Consider the following 19332-nt stretch of genomic DNA (forward strand, 5'->3'; position numbering starts at 1 on the left):
GGAAAAACAGTAACTTCATAAGACCCTGAGCCGGACCTACCTGCTGATCTTGGAGGGCATCCTGGGGAGGTGGGGGGCGGGTATGGCTCACCCTGGGTACATGAAAACTGGTAGTAGACATATCAGGGAGTATTCATCTGACTGAACCCTCCTCAAGGCTGACCTCTTGCTTGGGTCATTAGCACCAAGACCTGGCCCCACTCATCAGCCTGTAGGCACCACTGCTAGGACAACTCAGGCCAAACAACTAACTGGGTGGGAACACAGCCCACCCATCAGCAGACTGGATGCCTGAAGACTTTCTGAGCCCACAGCTGCCTCTAGACATACTCACAGAAATGGCCCTACCCACCAGAGAGGCAGGACCTACCTCCCCCCACCAGTGGGCAAACACCAGCGCCTCCCACCAGGAAGCCAGCAGAGGTCTCCAGACCAGCCTCACCCACCAGGGAGCAGACATCAGAAGCAAGAAAACTTTGATCCCACAGTCTGTGGAAAACAGTCTACAAATGCAGGTCAGACCCTCCCCTGGGACCAGCTGGCCTCTGGTGATGAGAAGGGAGTATACTGCTGGGACACAGGACATATCCTTGACAGAGGACCACTTCTTCAAAAGTTGAGAAACATAACTAACCCCTCACATATGTAAAAACACAAATAAAAAATTAGACAAAATGAGGCAGCAGAGGAATATGTTCCAGACAAAGGAACAAGATACAACCCCAGAAGAATTAAGTGATGTGGAGATAGGTAATTCTACTTGAGGAAGAGTTCAGGGTAATGATCGTAAAGGTGATCCAAGAACTCAGGAGAAGAATGAATGCACAAAGCGAGAAGTTACAAGTTTTTAACAGAGAGTTAGAAAATATAAAGAACAACCAGAGTTGAAGATTAAAATAACTGAAATAAAAAATATAGTAGAAGGAATCAATGGTAGAATAAATGAGGCAGAATGGATCAGTGAGCTATAAGACAGAGTAGTAGAAACTACTGTCACTAAACAGAGAAAAAAAAAAGAATGAAAAGAAATGAGAACAGTTTGAGAACTCTGGGACAACATCAAGCACATTGACATTCATATTATAGGGGTCCCAAAAGGAGAAGAGAGAAATGGCCTGAGAAAACATCTGAAGAGATAATAGCTGGGAAAGGAAATAGTCACTCAAGTCCAGGAAGCACAGAGACTCCCATACAGGATTAACCCAAAGGCACATAGTCATCAAACTGACAAGAGTTAAAGATAAGGAGAAAATATTAAAAGCAACAAGGGAAAAGCAACAAATAAACACAAGGGAACTCCCATATGGTTATCGGCTGATTTTTCAACAGAAACTCTGCAGGCCAGAAGGGAGTGGCACAGCATATTTAAAGTGATGAAAGGGAAAAACCTACATCCAAGAATACGGTACCCAACAATGAATCATCCATATTCAATAGAAAAACCAAAAGCTTTACAGAAAAGCAAAACCTAAAAGAATTCAGCACCACCAAACCAGCTTTACAACAAATGCTAAAAGAACTTCTGTAGGTGGAAAAGAAAAAGGCCACAACTAGAAAGAATAAAATTATGAAATGGAAAAGCTCACTGTTAAAAGCAAATATACAGTAAAGGTGGGAAATCACCCACACACAAACCAGTAGGGAAGTCAAAAGACAAAAGTTGTAAAATTATCTGTATCCACAATAAGCAGTTAAGGCATACACAAAATAATCAGATGTAAAATTTGATATCAAAACCAGTCATTGTGAGGTGAGTACAAATTCAGGGTATTTAAAATGCATTTGAAATTAGGAGATCAGCAACTTAAAACTATTATGCAGATACATAAACTAAACCAAAACCTCACTGTAACTGCAAAACAAAAATCTAAAATAGATATACATACAAAAAAAAAAAAAGAAAAGGGGATCCAAACATAACACTATAGATAGCCATCAAATCAACAAGAGAGGGGAACAGAAGAAGAAATGAAGCCAAAAACCTACAAAAACAAATCCAAAACAAAATAACAAAATGGCATTAAGAACATATATATCAATAATTACCTTAAATATAAATGAATTAACTGCTCCAACCAAAAGACACAGACTGGCTGAATGGATATTCACAACAAGACCCATATATATGCTGCTTACAAGAGACTCACTTCAGAACCAGAGACACAGACTGAAAGTGAGGGGATAGAAAAAAGTGTTCCACATGAATGGAAATCAAAAGAAAACCCAGAGTATATCAGACAAAATAGAATTTAAGATAAAGACTATTACAAGAGACAAAGAATGCCACTACATAAAGATCAAGGGACTAGCCAAGAAGAAGATATAGCAATTGTAAATATATATGCATCCAACATAGGAGCAACTCAATATGTCAGGCAACTGTTAATAGACATAAAAGGGGAAATTGACAGCAAAACAATAATAGCAGGGGGCCTTACCAGTTACATCAATGGACAGACCATCCACACAGAAAATCAATAAGGAAACATGGGTCTTAAGTGACACATTAGACCAGATGAACTTGATTGATATTTATAGAGCATTCCATTTCAAAGCAGCAGAATACATATTCTTGTTAAGTGTGCATGGAACGTTCTCCAAGATAGATCACATACTGGGCCACAAAGCAAGCCTTGGTAAATTTAGAAAACTGAAAGTATATCAAGCATCTTTCCCAACCACAGTGCTATGAGATTAGAAATCAACTACAAGAAAAAAACTGCAAAAAACACAAACATGTGGAGGCTAAACAATATGCTACTAAATAACCAATGGATCATTGAAGAAATCAAAGAAGAAACCAAAAAAATAGCTAGAAACAAAGGAAAATGAAAACATGATGATCTAAAACCTATGGAATTCAGTAAAAGCAGTTCTAAGAGGGAAGATTATGGAGATAGAAGCTTACCTCATAAGACAAGAAAATCTCAAATAAACAACCTAACTTTACACCTAAAGCAAATAGAGGAAGAAGAACAAACAAAACCCAAAGTTAGTATAGTGGAAGAAAAAAAATCATAAAGATCAGAACAGAAATAAATGAAATAGACACTAAAAAAATAGAAAAGATCAATGAAATGAAAAGCTTGTTCTTTAAAAAGATAAACAAAATTGATAAACCTTTAGTCAGACTCATCAAGAAAAAAACGGAGAGGTCTCAAATCAATAAAATCAGAAATGAAAAAGAAGTTATAAATGAAATTACAAAAATGCAAAGGACCATAAGAGACTATTTCAAGCACCTATATGCCAATAAAATGGACAACCTAGAAGAAATGTAAAATTCTTAGAAAGATATAATCTCTCGAGACTGAACCAGGAAGAAATACAAAATAAGAACATACCAATTACCAGTACAGAAACTGATTCAGTAATTTTAAAGCTCCCAATGAATGAAAGTCCAGGATCAGATGGTTTCACAGGTGAATTCTACTAAACATTTAGAGAAGTGTTAACACCTATACTTCTGAAACTATTCTAAAAAACTGCAGAGGAAGAAACACTCCTAAACTCATTCTAGAGGACACCATCACCCTGATACCCAAATCAAACAAAGATATCGCAAAAAAAACAAAAAAGAAAAGAAAAGAAAACTACAGGCCAATGTCAATGATGAACATAGATGCAAAAATCCTCAACAAAATAATAGTAAACTGACCCCAACAATACATTAAAAAGATCATACACCATGGTCAGTGGGATTTATCCCAGGTATGCAAGGATTTTTCAGTATCTGCAAATCAACCAATGCAATACACTACGTTAACAAATTGAAAAATAACAACCATATAATCATCTCAATAGACACAGAAAAAGTTTTTCATAAATTCAACATCCATTTATGATAAAAACTCTCCAGAAAGTGGCATAGAGGGAACATACCTCAACATAATAAAGTCCATATATGATAAACCCATAGCTAACATCATACTCATTGGTGAAAATCTAAAAGCAGTTCCTCTAAGATCAGGAGCAAGACAAGGATGTCCACTCTCACCACTTTTATTCAATATAGTTTTAGAAGTACTACCCACAGCAATTAGAGAAGAAAAAGTAATTAAAGGAATCCAAATAGGTAAAAGAAGTAAAACTGTCACTGTTTGCAGATGAAATGCTACTATACACAGAAAATCCTAGAAACTACTAGAAAAATATTAGAGCTCATCAATGAATTTAGTAAAGTTGCAGGATACAAAATTAATACACAGAAATCAGTTGCATTTCTATATATTAACAATGAAATATCAGAAAAATAAATTAAGAAAACAATCCCATTTACCATCACATCAAAAAGAAAAAAATACCTAGAAATAAAATACCTAAGGAGGCAAAAGACTTGTACTCTGAAAACTGTTAGATGCTGATGAAAGAAACTGAAGATGACACAATCAGATGGAAAGATATACCATGTTCTTGGATTGGAAGAATCAATATTGTTAAAATGACCATATTACCCAAGGAAATCTACAGATTCAATGCAGTCCTTATGAAATTACCAATTGCATTTTCCACAGAACTGGAACAAAAAAAAATTGTTAAATTGTATGGATACACAAAAGACCCTGAATAGCTGAAAGAAACTTTAGGAAGAATGGAGCTGGAGGAATCAGGCCCCCTGACATCATACTATACTACAAAACTACAGTAATCAAAAAAGTATGGTACTGGAACAAAAATAGACACATAGATCAATGGAACAGGATAGAAAGCCCAGAAATAAATCCATGCATTTATGGTCAATTAAACAAAGGAGTAAAAGTAAAATAAAAGTAAAAGCAAAAATAAACAAATGGGACCTAATTAAACTTAAAAGCTTTTGCACAACAAAGGAAACCATAAACAAAAATCACCTATGAATGGGAGAAAATATTTGCAAACAATGCGGCCAACAAGGGATTAATTTCCAAAATATCAAAAAATAAACAACCCAATCAAAAAATGGGCAGAAATGAATGGTCTATGCTGGAGGGTGTGCAGAAAAGGGAACCATCCTACTCTACTGGTGGGAATGTAGTTTGGTGCAGCCATTATGGAAAACAGTATGGAGATTTCTCAAAAAAATTAAAATGGACCTACCATATGATCCAGCAATCCCACTTCTGAGTATATATCCAGAGGGAACTCTAATTCAAAAAGATACATGCACCTCAATGTTCACAGCAGCACTATTTACAATAGCCAAGACATGGAAGCAACCTAAATGTCCATTGACAGATGACTGGATAAAGAAGTTGTGGTATATTTATACAATGGAATACTACTCAGCCATAAAAAGTAATAAAATAATGCCATTTGCAGCAACATGGATTAACCTAGAGATCATCATTCTAAGTGAAGTAAGCCAGAAAGAGAAAGAAAAATACCATATGTTGTCAGTCATATGTGGAATCTTAAAAACAAAAAAAAGAACACTATGAACTCATCTACAAAACAGAAACACAATCACAGACAGTAAACAATCTTATGGTTACTGGGGAAAAGTAGTGGGAAGGGCTAAATTTGGGAGTTTGTGATTTACACATATTAGCCACTATATAAAAAATAGATTTAAAAAAAGTTTATTCTGTATAGCACAGGGAACTATGTTCAATATCTTGTAATAACTTTTAATGAAAATGAATATATGCATGTATATGCATGACTGGGACACTGTGCTGTACACCAGAAACTGACACATTGTAATTGACGTACTTCAATAAAAAAAAAATGGGCAGAAGATCTAATTAGACACTTCTCCAAAGAAGACATACAGATGACAAACAGGCACATGATAGATGTTCAATATCACTAATTATTAGAGAAATGCAAATCAAAACTACAATGAGTTATCACCTCATACTCATCAGAATGGCCATCATAAAAATTCTATAAATAATAAATCCTGTAGAGGGTATGGAGAAAAAGGAACCCTCCTATACTGTTGGTGGGAATGTAATTTGGTACAGCCCCCTATGGAGGACAGTATGGAGATTCCTTTAAAAAACTAAAAATAGAATTACCACATAATACAGCAATCCTACTCATAGGTGTATATTCAGAAAAGATGAAAATTCGAGTTTGAAAAAATACATGCACCCAATGTTCATAGCAGCACTATTTATAATAGTGAAACCATGGAAGCAGCCTAAATGTCCATCAACAGATGACTGGATAAAAAAGATACAGTATATATATATATATATATATATATATATAAAATAGAGTATTACTCAGCCATAAAACGGAATGAAATAATGCCATTTGCAGCAATATGAATGGACCATATCATATTATTACATTAAATGAAGTAAGCCAGACAAAGACAAATATCATATGATATGACTTATATGTGGAATCTTAAAAAATGATACAAGTGAACTTATTTACAAAACAGAAATAGACTCAGACATAGAAAACAATCTTATGGTTACCAAAGGGGAAAGCGGGGGAGGGATAAATTAGGAATTTGGGATTAACATATACAAAATAGATAACCAACAAAGGTATAGCAGAGGGAACCATATTCAATATGTTGTAATAACCTACAATGGAAAAGAACCTGAAAAAGAATAGACTTATGTATGTATATGTATAATTGAATCACTGTGCTGTACAGCTGAAACTAACACAACATTGTGAATCAACTATACGTCAATAAAAATAAGCACATTAGGTAAAACTGAGTAAATCTGAAGGAAGCATGGACTTTAGTTAATGATAATGCACCCATATTGGTTGATTAATTGTAATAAATATGTCACACTAATCCAAGATGTTAGTAAGACAGGAAACTGTGTGGTGTGGGGTATATTTGAACTCTCTGTGGTACCTTCTCGATTTTTCTGTAAATCTTAAACCGTTACAAAAATAAATCGAGTTTTTAAAAAAGTTACCTTGTCTGAGCAAAAGAAAATTTTAGATAAATAGCAGATTGAAACTCCTCCTGCAAAGTGAGACCACAAAATGCTGATTAATATTATTAGAGAATGCCTGTAGCCTGCACAGTGATGAGCGCGAACCCTTCACACGCGAGCAGCCGGAGGCCCTTCTAAGCGTCTGCGTCCGGGGAGGCATTTCACGGGGGTATGTAGGAAGAACATCACCACAGACATAACGACCGCATAGCGAAACAGGGGATCATTTTTCAGTCTATGTGTTGAATAGGAACTGAATCTCACTGTTCTGGAGTGTTTTAGCTGCCCTTCCGTCACCACCACCTGGCAGAAAACCAAGGCCCTGGCAGAGAACTTCAGTTCACGGCACAGCTGAAGGCTGCTACGCGCAGCCCGATGATGGGAAGCCAGGCTGCAGGAGAGATGAGCTGACGCAGACTCGTCACTCTTAAAACTGAACTCATAAGTGCAAAGTCCTTAAAACAAGAAGTAGGTATCCTAGACAGGCAGTGTGTGTCAAGGATAACATAAGATGCCTAAAAGAGAATCCATGGTACTCAACACAACACTTTTAACTCTTCTGAGTAAAGGTTTATCCCAGGTTCTTCTGAGAGCAGGGCTTCTAGATTATCATCTGAATTCCTGGTGTGTCCTTGAAAATTCACAGCATACAAACACACATACAATATTTGCATTATTATCATTATAGTGGAACTCAGTTTCAACAAATTCTTTCCCACTATCATGAAGTTCTGAGCTAAAGAATCCTTTTAGGTGTCATTACTACCAATAACCTAGATTCAATGAACTCTATTTGGTTTTTAGACTCAAATTTCTGATGTCCCAAGTAGGTAAAAGTCATATACGTGGAACCTCCTCACAGAAGGCTGTGTTAACGAGATCTGTTTTTAAGGTGCGCAAGATAAACACGTGCCAGTTTTCAGTTTCTGAAACAAGTTGGTGTGGCCTTAGTCTTGCAGGAAAATATTCTAAGGAAGACACTATTAACTCGATAAATAATTAGTTATAAGAATGTACTTATCAGGCACTCTGCCAGATGTGATAAAGCCCACAAAGCAGTATATTATTTCAAGAAATAAATTTGTATTTTTGGCAAAATAAGACCACAAATTTCTTCTGGGTTAATTAGGTTGTTTGAAACTCTAGACAGATTTTCCCACAATACTGCTATTCATGGTGGTTGTGAGCTTCACTCTCTCATGAGAGAGTTTAACACCGCTACCAGGTATAGAGCACTTCATGGTTAAAAATAGGTGTAATATACAGCTTGAACAACTAGGAATATAACTCCCCCTTTGGTATAAGAACAAGTTCTTCTCAACCCAAAATCACAGGTGGCGGTTCCTAATATTCTGATGAAAATGACCTTCTAACGTGCACAGTGAGGGTAAAGGAGGTCTGGAAATACACAGGCAGGGCCAGCTTTACGGGCATGAGCCCTGTGCAGTCACACAGGACCCCTCGCTGAGAAGGGTCCCCCATTTGGTTTAAGGCTCTGTTGTCACCATCTTGGAATTCTTAACAGTTGTTGAACAAGGAACCTCACTTTCTTTTTTCATTTTGAATTATGTCCGGCAAATTTCACATATAATCTTGCATCGAGGGCCTCTGTGGTATGGGTCCGCATGAGGCCGAGAGGCAGAAGCATGAAGCTGCCAGGCCAGGAATGTGGAACTGAACAGCTCTCGAGACACCGGAAATGGGAGGGCCAAGGTCTCCTATGCACCTGACTGACAGGGAGATGGTACACACTCAAGGATACAAGAGAAAGAAGATACCTTTGTGATCTAAAATAGTCACAAAAAGCTTCATAGAGAGAGGGTGCTATTTGCACTCAAACTAATACACTAGTTAAGATTTTATAATATTGAGTCAGTCAGGCACCATTCTAATTTCTTTGCATATATTGACTCATTTAGGAAACGAGCACAAATGATTAAATAACTCTGTTTAGGCCCCACAGCTCCTAAGTGGCAAACCCAGGCAGTTTAGCTCCAAAGTCCACGCTCTGAACATTGCAGAGGGCTTACGGATTCAAGTGATTGCAGAGTTCATTTCCGTGAAGTCATCCTGATGCACATTTGATTTGCTGTCTCCGTTAAGTGAGATAATTTATGGAGATAAAGAGCGGTGGCATTTTATAACAATGTTACCGCAGTGATGGCAACTGTTTATGATTCTCTGGGTCATTTATTACATTCTCTTTTAGAAATAGATCTAAATCTTTTTTTTCTTGGTAACAAGATCCTCTAAGTGACTTTTCTCATTTATTCTTCTCAGGGTTACAGCACCTAGCACACATGTCCATCAGCTATGGGCTGAATGAATGAATGAATGAATGAACAGACACTATATATATATATATATATGTATCATGACTACCTGTTGCAAACCACTGTAATCGTGAAAGAGCTGGTCCTACCTTGCTGATCTCATCATGTGGCTGGCTGCTGGTGTTTTCTCTCTGGATTATGTTCATCAGGTCAGCACGGAACTTCTTTGCATTCAGGAAAACAAGTGGGTTGTTTATGAAGATAATTTTCACCTGATGCACGGTTTCCTTTTGGAGGAAAAAGGAAATAGATTCAGAGTTCTGAATGAAATAAAAGAGGATCACTGTCTCCAAGGAATATAGATCTGATAAGTCCAAATGCCACTCAATCACGGAAGCAACCGCTTAGCTGATGTCTTCATTATTAAAATTTATTTGGATACCTTAATACACTGTCACACTTCTCAGAGAACATACGTACTTCCTCTTTATTAAGAACTGTTGGGCGGCAGGTATAGCTCAGTGGCAGAGTGCTTACTTAGCATGTATGAGGTGCTGGGTTCAGGAAAAAAGTTAGTATCCATGAGATAAGTCTGCAGCTTTTCAGAACATGGCCCTTATTCCTATTAATTAGGTTTGGGGTGGTGACAACCTAAAATATCCAAACAGTACCAGGAAGACTTATCCTCCTAAAAATACCCCTTCCATTTAATCTAGAAATTTAAGCTCCTTTACCTGCCCATTGGGATTTTTAACAATGAGAATACGTCCAAAAGGGTCAACTGTCGGTCACTTACCTCATAATGACATAGCCCTCCCTAGGCCGGAACAGCACCTTACAAGTGACCGACAGCTCTAACGGGGGGAAAGAAACCAAGAGGTGGTACCAGGGATGGGATTTCGCTGTGGGCAGCCCTAGATTACACTGGATTTCTAGGATGCGGGCAAGACTTAATGAAATGGAGAAGGAAACATTTCAATACAAAAGGTGTCTGCTTTGGCCATTTGCCTAGGTCTTCCTGGCAACACCGCCTTCTCCACAACCTTAGTGGCAGGGGTCTGACTTAGAGAATGAGAAGATGGTAAGTTCTATAAATTTGTTTAACTCCTTACCAACTAAACAAAGTAATACTCCTTCAGACTTCAGTACAGAAGTGCTGAGGAGGAGATGCATACAGGCAAGAGATAGAAAGATAAAAGAAAATATTAGGTATGTGAATTTGGACAATTCATTTAAGCTCTCTTTGCTTCCTCATTTTCTAAAGTAGGTAAATTTTTAAACTAGATAATTTCAAGAAGTTTCTATAGGTACACAACTGTTTGTACTCTAGAAAGTGAGGACATTTGCTGTAAATAAACAATTCGAGAAAACAAAAACCCTTATGTTACTAAATTAACTTTTAATCAAGAGGAAGTCTCTTACAAAGAAAAATTAAAATAATTATTTGGCTTGGAGCTCTGCATCTTAGATTGGCTTACTAATCACACCATGCGACTAGACTGTGCCAGTATATTTTAAGTTAATATACTTCTTAGAGATAGGCATTTATTAAGGAAGAGAGACTCAAATTAGGCCAGAAAAGAAATTCTCATTACAGCTGAATTCACTGAAAGGGAGGAGACCTTCCAAACTGAGAATGCTGAAGGGCGGGGTGGGGGGAGGGAATGAGTGGAGAGGGGTGACTGATCCCCACCGTACTTCACGTTAGCTAAAAATTCCACCCAGTAGTTCATATTCAAATCTTTCTCTTAGATTTTCCCCCTTATTTTTGACACAAAACATTAAATAATAAGTGGGGCATGACAGTCTGATAAACTTCAGATTTTCATGTGACACAGTTATTATTCGGGTAGGTGATCAGACTGGAACCAAGTGTCATAGACGTGGAGAAATTTCAGCATCTTCCTCCTTCTAAAAATCCCACGTTCACTTCCTCACATATTCAGCCTGAGAATAAGGTGTGCATTCAGTAGAATTTATTAACCAGTGATCTCTAAACTGAGAAGTAATCAAACTAGAATTCTGTTTCGGAGCTAAGAATGTCAGGTACGTGGCTGTGACGTATGGGGTGGGTACACACAGGACTTTAACGGTCTGAGAGTCAGTCTGGGACTGCACGGGCACTAAATTCCTATGGAAAATTTGAAGGGAGAAAAGAAAGAGGTAAGAAAGAAAAGAAAGGCAGTATTGGCAGAAACCTTGAGCCTGGGACACCTTCAAAGTCTTTGAACTCAAATAGCTTTCTGTGAGGCAAGTCTCTCAACTCTTATTCAAAATGCAAGCCCTTTCCCTGGGTGTCACGGAAGGACCCCGGCTGCTGCTTCCTACTTCCAGTCTACTCAGAAACACCCTGACACTACTCCTTCTGGTGGGAGGCCAGTTCTCTCTGCTCTGAGCGCAATCATGACATACTAAAACAAGTGAATATAAAAACAAAGGGAAAAAGATGAGCCAAACATTACAAAGCAGGTTCAAAGTGAGGCCAACTTTTTTAATTGGCAACAATTCAAGTCAACATTTTTTCCTTCTCTTTCAACTTGTTTTTTTGGTTATCCTCCAGAACAAGAAGCTAGAACTCAAATATAACTAAACACAGATTGGACAAGGCAATTTATGTAAGCTGTTTCCTTAAAAAAGTGCCCACTGTGCAAAGAAACCAATCTTATTGGCATTAATTACCGTCTGCTAATAATACAGAGTCATTATTTGTGTTAAAAAAAAAAAAAACCATGATCCCACTTTGCTTAATTTTTTCCCTATTCCTTATTTTCCTCCATCATTTAATTGGGAATAGAATATTAGTTTAGTCTGGCTAGTTTATGACAACATAGTAATGGAGAAGAGGTTCCAAATTGCCTGAACTAATCTGGACCATGAGTCTACTGTGAACTGTGCCATCCTCTTATCTGAATGCTGATACAGGATTTCTCTTGTTTCCACTGATTTGTTACATGTTGATTCCCACATACATAGGGGTCACATATGCCACTGAAAGTTCACACTAATCAAAAACAGAATTATCATTTTTAAGTTAGTAATTTATAGCTGCTTCTCATGGTATCTAAAAACTACCTGACCCACAAAAATTGTCAACTACACAAGAAAAGGAAACTAAACTTACGTCATCCACTTCTCTCTTCAATTTAAATTCCATTTCTTTCATATTTTTTATACTCAGAGTTTTTGCTCTAGAATGAAGCCAGATAGAAAATAAAATGTTATTTCATCACTACTACACTAACCATGAAGAAGTTAAAAGGGCAAGTCATTTGACTGTAACAGTTAGACCGTCTCTAAAATGGTTCGGCTGCTGTGTCCAGTTTGTTGATAAAACAATGTATACATCTCTGGGATCACCAGATGCAGAATAACAAAAGAGACAGCTAAATAGAGATTTTAAAACGTAATTTATCTCATCTGGGCTTCTAGCATATCTTCACGCTACAAGAGGTGGATTGATAAGAGCAATAAAGGAGACGGCTAGAGAATACACGGTCTTTGAGAATATCATGTTTTAGGGGAAAGGAATTAAAGAGGAAATCAGTGGTAAGATAGGACCAGATTACGATGAATCTACACATATAGACTCCGTAAAGATAGAATTTACAGAGGCTAAAATTAGTATTTTTAAAAATATATTATTTCACAAAGAATTTTAAGGGAAGGATGAGAAATGAGTAGAAGCATTGTCAGATGACGAACACTAGGGAAACAGAAAAAGAATTGGTCAAAATAGGGGAATGGTTTACAGCTCTCAGTTAAAAAAACGAAGAGAATGTGTTCTTTAACAAATTACCTTTAAAAAGTAGCTAGATTAATACAGCTTCTGAAAAACTAGATTTCAAACAATTACATTCTTATATGGTTTGTGTCTCATTGGATACTATATCCTTTCATGTAATTTAAAAAAAAAGAGCTCTGCGATGTACTGTATGGCGATGGGGTTAATTTCTTGACTTTAATGGATTTTATATGTTCTATTTTGTAGTTCTGACAAAATATTTCCCATCATTAAGACCAACATTGTTATATATCACAAGTAAATAAAAACTTCTCTTTTTCTCTCTAATTCTAAATAAAACATGAGATTGTAGTACTTCCTGTTCCACAGAAATAAAAGTAACTGGCGACACCATATACTTCGCTGCTGTGTCAGAATAAACAGAGCATTTAAACAAGATCTTACCTCGGGAAGCGACCAATCACAATAGCTACGGTACAGACAACACCAAACAGCAGCCCCACATTGGCAGCAAAACATATTGAAAATATATATGTACTGACCCAGATGCCCTGAAAGAGAAGCAGGAAACAGAAGATGTGGGTCCTTTGGTATTCGCGTCTTTCTCATGATTGCTCAATTCCTCACCATCTTTTTCTAGAACATTCCTGTGACAAAAATCTCTCAGCAAGAAAATATGATTTAAGAAGCAATAAACAGAAGCCCAGGAACACAGAAACAAATCCAGGCCCCACCAGACTTCCAGTGGCCGAGGGAAAGGGAAAGGCAGAAGGGAAAGGTGCGTTGTTTTGTACACAGATGCTGCCAAACCCAAAGTTCAATCCCCAACAAACGCTATTTAAGACCTGTGAATAGTTGGTTGATGTGTTTGGTTCCAAAGCATGCCACAATTTCCTACTGTTTTCTCATTTAATGCAATATTACCAACAATTGTTTGCAGATTTTTTGTCATTCACAATAATATTCTGTTTTTAGGATTTCTATAAAAAGAACAAAGGTAGCTAATTACTGCAGAAGACTGTCAAAGCCTAATGTTAAAATGACTGACTCCAACGACACAACCAAAGCCACTTTTAGATCAACCACTAAAAAGAGGGTTATAATTTTATTTGCAAGGGTCACTTCTTGTGAAACTGTGAAAGCTAAAAAAATCAAGGCTAACTTAGTTTTGGAAAATATTTCAAAAGATTGCAAGAAAATTCTATTTCTCCTTTAGTTGGGATTCCAACATTATAACAGTTTTGTCTACCACCTGAAATTACAATTTGCAACAAGATACTGTATTATAGTTGGCAATTCTAAGTTTATTGCCAGCAAAAAAAAAAAAATGATTCGAAAGCAAAATAATTTGTGAAATCTAGAAGGTTATATTTTCTAAATGTAAAATTCTGCATTTACCAAATAGTAGACCAACAAAGTTTCCAAGCTCTCTTTTCACCCAAATTACCTGCATTACTTTATCTATGCATGACGTTCTAAGGTGACACCTTTCTTTCCCAATAGTGGCATTATCACCTTAAAGCATCTTCAACAACATAATTCAATTCCATACACTAATGAAAAAGTTAAAAACTTCTCTATGATCTGAAAACAGCAGATTCTTGGGGGGGGGGGTATAGCTTTTGTCCAGACAAGTTTGAAACAAATGTTTCTAAAGGGTATTTTTAACCTTTGAAATTCCTCCTTGTCTGTATTATTTATCTACACTGAGCTTGAGTGGTTCTTAATGTTCAGCTATTTCCAACAGCTAAGCCCTTGGAAGCAAATGGACAGATTTTTATCTGTAAAATCCATTTTTGATATAGAAGAAACAAACATTCTGGAGTAAGACAGAAAGTATGTTTTGAACGTTCTCATGTTAAGATCTATCACCTTCAAATGTAACGCTAAGTTAGCACTTACTAGCATCATCCTCAGCCTGCCATCTAACAGCTTAGACACTAAGATGTTCTTCCTCTATCCCGGTGAATGGACAGCCATTTGAATCTTCTGTCTGTGCACAGTGTGTTTTTTCCTTCCTAATGTGTTACATCAGAATTGATCATGTACAAAATAGGGCTTCAAGTTTTAATCATTACTTCAACTTGCCATGATTGCTCTCTTTCTCTCTCATCCCCTAATGCTGACTGCACCTGCCTGAGTGTGGCAGAATAAGACCTCACCGAAAGCTTTATAAGTCCTATGCCTCCTGGTCAACCTCATGATTCAGTGTGGCATAGAGAACTGAGGACCCTGGTCCCTGCCATTTAAAAAGCCACAGAGCCTGGAGGCCATGATTCGTCAGAGCAGCCAGAAATGTTGGTACCATCTGGTTCTACTTTTAAAGTGTATTTACTCTCCCACAACATCCTCTATTGTAAGCTGGGCTTACAATGCTTAGTTATTTCCTGGGGCTACATTTATAATTTTGAAAAAAAAAAGTTCAACTGGAAATTAGCAACACAGACAAGTGAACAGTTCCATTGGTTAGAATCAGTCCCAACACTATTCTGTAATGATTCCTACCAAAAATCCAAATGCTGGGTGTCACAGCTATAAGGAATTGGGTTCCTAAGCCCCCTTTTTTCTGTTAAGTGTTCTTACTTGGTCCCTTCCCTATTTGGCACTCACAGCCCCTAAATACAAGATAACCCCAGAGTTGACCTCAAGTAGGGAACACATGAAAACTTTCTCATTATTAAAAAGCGTATCCGTGTACAACACAGCTTAGCAGCTACTCCCTCGCTTCACCTCTCCCTGCTCCGTCTGTTATCCTACCTGCTCCACATTGCATGTCCCTGGTGATGTTCCTGACTGGAGACTTAGAAGCACTCAAGACTGGTGCACTTTGTATGATGGATCGGTGATGAGGGCTAACTGACTGAATCGCAGATCTTAGTCGCGGCCCACGCCTTCCTCATTTATTTGCCCGAGTTACTGCACTCTTCATCAGTTTGATCCATCTTCTTCAAATTACTAAAATGATCTTTCTAATGCATAAATCGTCTTCCTATTTCTCACTTCAGTGATGCCTCACTGCCTTTATGGTGCAGTCTAACCTCTGCAGGACATGAGAAGCCTTTCCCAGTTCTACCCACTCTTAACTCTCCCAGCCCCATCTGTTCACACTCTATGCTCTACCCGTCATTTCCCGGAAGAAGCCTTCCCTGATATCTCTCCCCTTGCAATATGGCAATGTGCTCTTGCTTGCGGGATTAATGAACTCCTTAGAAATACCTTTATCATGGGGTTATCAATAGTCTGTCAAATAAGCTTGCATCTTCTTATTTTTCTATTTCCATGTGCTACCTCACATATATCACCTGAAAAAGGTCATGATCCTCCATCAGCATGGTTAATTTGGGCCTGTTGGCCTGCCTGCCAAACACTGTTCCTTCGAGTCTCTGCTCACATTTCAGCTCTGCTGTGAGCTTTCTGTATTAACCCTTCCTGAATTAAATGTTCCAGCCTCTATTTCTCTCCAGTACTAAGCTTTTCCTTTTGCTTCCAGGTTACGTTGCATCATGTCTAACATAATACGTCCCTGTTTCTGTGTCTGCATTCTGCACAATGACTCGTGTCTGAAGAGGACCAGCGGTCCTTTTCTCATCTCTGTGCTCCACGTGGCACCCAGTAGTGCACCTTGGTAGAAGCTCAGTATTACTGAGGCTTCGGAAGGATATTATTAAAGCATGTACTAGCATAAATAATCCCCCCAAATCTCGCACAGCAAAGGATCTGAAGGAGGGGGAATACACAGGTAATTGCATCTCAACATGGGAAATGCCGTAACAGAGCTGAACTGAGGCCACTCATGAAATGGTTCATCCCTATCGCAGAGGGAGAGGATTTTGAAGGTTCTTGAATAGACACATTTCTCCAGAACAAGCATGTGAAATATTTATGTTAGTAAAAGCCATACTTCATCATCGTTCAGTATAATTTAGTCTGTGCCTAGCAATATCCTGGTAACATAATGATCCTCTCAGTGAAACCATTTAAGAAGCAATTCATTAGACTTCCTGTATTTAGAATGATCACTATTAATATGTTTATTAATAGGGTAACCTGTAATAATGCAACATACATTTCTTAGCAATCACTGCTGGCTTTTCATGTATGTTATAAACAGTCATATTCTTATTAGCTCTTCTTTGATGAGTTTCACTTCCGGAATCATTTCATAATGAAAATTGGGAATCCCCAACCCACTTGAGTTGCCTAACATTTCTTTAAAAGTTCTTAAACAACATATCAATCAAATGCGACAAAATTCCATTTCTGTTTCTTATAAAGACATTTTACATTTTGATGCTTTTATTGAGTTTGAAAAAATAAACGGTAGTTTGTAAAGTGTAAGTCTCAAATGGCTAAAACTATTTTCTGCAAATGGAACTATTAAAGCTTATTTTGTAACATGTGTTTAAGCCAAAGAGGGTAATTGTAGGTCAAGTTTCTACTTACCCAATCAATTTTATCCACATTCCAATATTTTCTTAAATCCCGAAACTGTATTAACATTCCTTTCAATCCCACAACGATAATACTTGCAAGAACACACTACAAACAAGAAGTTGATGAAGAAAGCAAGAAAAATATTTTAATCTACATTTAAAAGAATCAAGGTATTTTTATTTCTTTGTTTTTGAAGTACTTACCAGAGAAAAGCAATCAACATTTAGAAGACTAAAGTAACATTCATTTTGTTTACAACTAACCTATTATTGTACTGTTGGAATATAATACCAATTCTAGAAAATCACATAGCAAACATTATGCCATTCAAAAAAAAGAGAGAAAGAAAGAAAGAAAAAGAAAAGTAATGAATTATAAGGGTGAATGTTATTAGGCTGAATGTCCTCTTTATAACCATTACTCACTGCCATTTGTTTGAAAAGTGTTTGTTGCAAAAATTAAATATTTATATCATATATTTATTTCTAATCGTCTTGAGTATCAATTACCTGGCTTCACTTGACACTTAAAACTCTTTTGAAAAGTGAACTCTATTATTGGAAGATCCTCTCATGAAAATGGTTTGTTCTTAATACATGAATGAAGAACTAGAACGAGAAAGGGCTGAGACTGTCTCTGGCTCTCTGGAGACCAAGATCTTTATCACATTTTTTTATTATTGAGTTATAGTCAGGTTACAATGTGTCAGTTTCTGGTGTACAGCACACTTTTTCAGTCATACATGCATATATTTCATATTTTCATATTCTTGACCAAGATCTTATCTGCATCACTTCAGTGCCCCGGGCGTGTGAAAAGCAAGGTAAACACAGGCACTAATGTTCTGAGTCACTTTGTATAGAGATGTACCAAGGATGGCAGGATGTATTTTGTTTCCTACCCTCTTGTGCAGTACGCATTTTCTAACAGTCCAAGTTTTGATAAAATTCTTCCAGAGTCTACTTCATGTCAAAGAGATGACCTAGTTCCACCTTCCAAATGGATACAGAATAAATCTAATTCCACAATGCCACTTTTATACAAAAGTCTAAGAATCCGAAAGCAGCGTGGTACCCTCCCACCCCTCCTCCATCACATGTGGCTTATTTCCACCTCTCCATTCAGCCATTGCTTATGTCACGTAAGGTTTCAGATTTAGGATCACTGAGGCTGTTCTTCAAAGGAATTTTAAAATACAGTGATTCTCATTAAAAGTAAAGTTAAAAGGCAAATAATGACAAAGCACCGCTGTACCATGGGCAGCCAGTAGAGCAAAGGCCCTGCTGCATAGATGACCATCAGGACGGAGACGCAAGATATCAGACACGCCACCTGTGAAACATAAACCAGACAAAACAAATAAAGCCTTCAGCTTTCTTATTATTCCAAAGTTATAAGGGGGAAAAGATAATTCTTAGTTTTCCTTGATTAGAAGGAACAAAATGTTGGCATATGATTGACCAATTACATAGACTATCATTAACTATATTTTGTAGCTGAAGGAACCCGAATGTGACAGCTGACAAACTGGTGCAATCAAGTTAGGTCAGCAGTGAGAGGACAGCAGTTCCACACAAAGAAACAGGACACCACCAGCTCTGTCTCACACACATCACGGCAACGGCTTTTTTGTTGTTGTTGTGTAAGAGTGAAAATGACACTTCAGTTACAGGTCCTTTAGCCTGGTGTTGCTCAGCCTGACTCCCCTGCTCAGCTCCTAGGGAGCTGTTGGGGGAATAACTGAATATGCAGCTTAGGGTTTTTCTGTGCTGACGACAAATTTCCTGCAGAACCTTTCACCCTCTTGCTTGCAGTCCTTTGTTAGTACGAAGCAGTTACGTGGGGTAAAGGGAGTAGTCTCTTCAGTGAAACAGACTTCATTTTATTAGCCCTGAGAGTCATTAGTATTGTGTCCTAACCAACTCAACTTGCGGACAGAAGGCAGTCCAAAACATCGCACCCCGAGCTATGTCCCGCTTGATGGAGAACC

At 37.5% G+C, this 19332-nt stretch overlaps 1 protein-coding gene across 5 annotated transcripts in view; it reads right to left on the bottom strand.

Moving 5' to 3' along the window:
- SLC26A7 (solute carrier family 26 member 7) overlaps positions 1-19332 on the bottom strand; it is a 136675-nt gene that overhangs the window by 21481 nt on the left and 95862 nt on the right. For all 5 annotated transcript variants that reach the window (XM_064476970.1, XM_010975994.3, XM_010975996.3 and 2 more), the window contains exons 10-14: positions 18597-18674; positions 17352-17447; positions 13353-13459; positions 12288-12354; positions 9316-9453 (exon numbers count right to left, since the gene is read on the bottom strand). In XM_064476970.1, the coding sequence (XP_064333040.1) occupies positions 9316-9453; positions 12288-12354; positions 13353-13459; positions 17352-17447; positions 18597-18674 (486 nt within the window). The remainder of the gene's footprint in view (positions 1-9315; positions 9454-12287; positions 12355-13352; positions 13460-17351; positions 17448-18596; positions 18675-19332) is intronic.

Source organism: Camelus dromedarius, chromosome 20 (assembly GCF_036321535.1).
Source record: "Camelus dromedarius isolate mCamDro1 chromosome 20, mCamDro1.pat, whole genome shotgun sequence".
Classification (NCBI taxonomy): Eukaryota; Metazoa; Chordata; class Mammalia; order Artiodactyla; family Camelidae; genus Camelus; species Camelus dromedarius.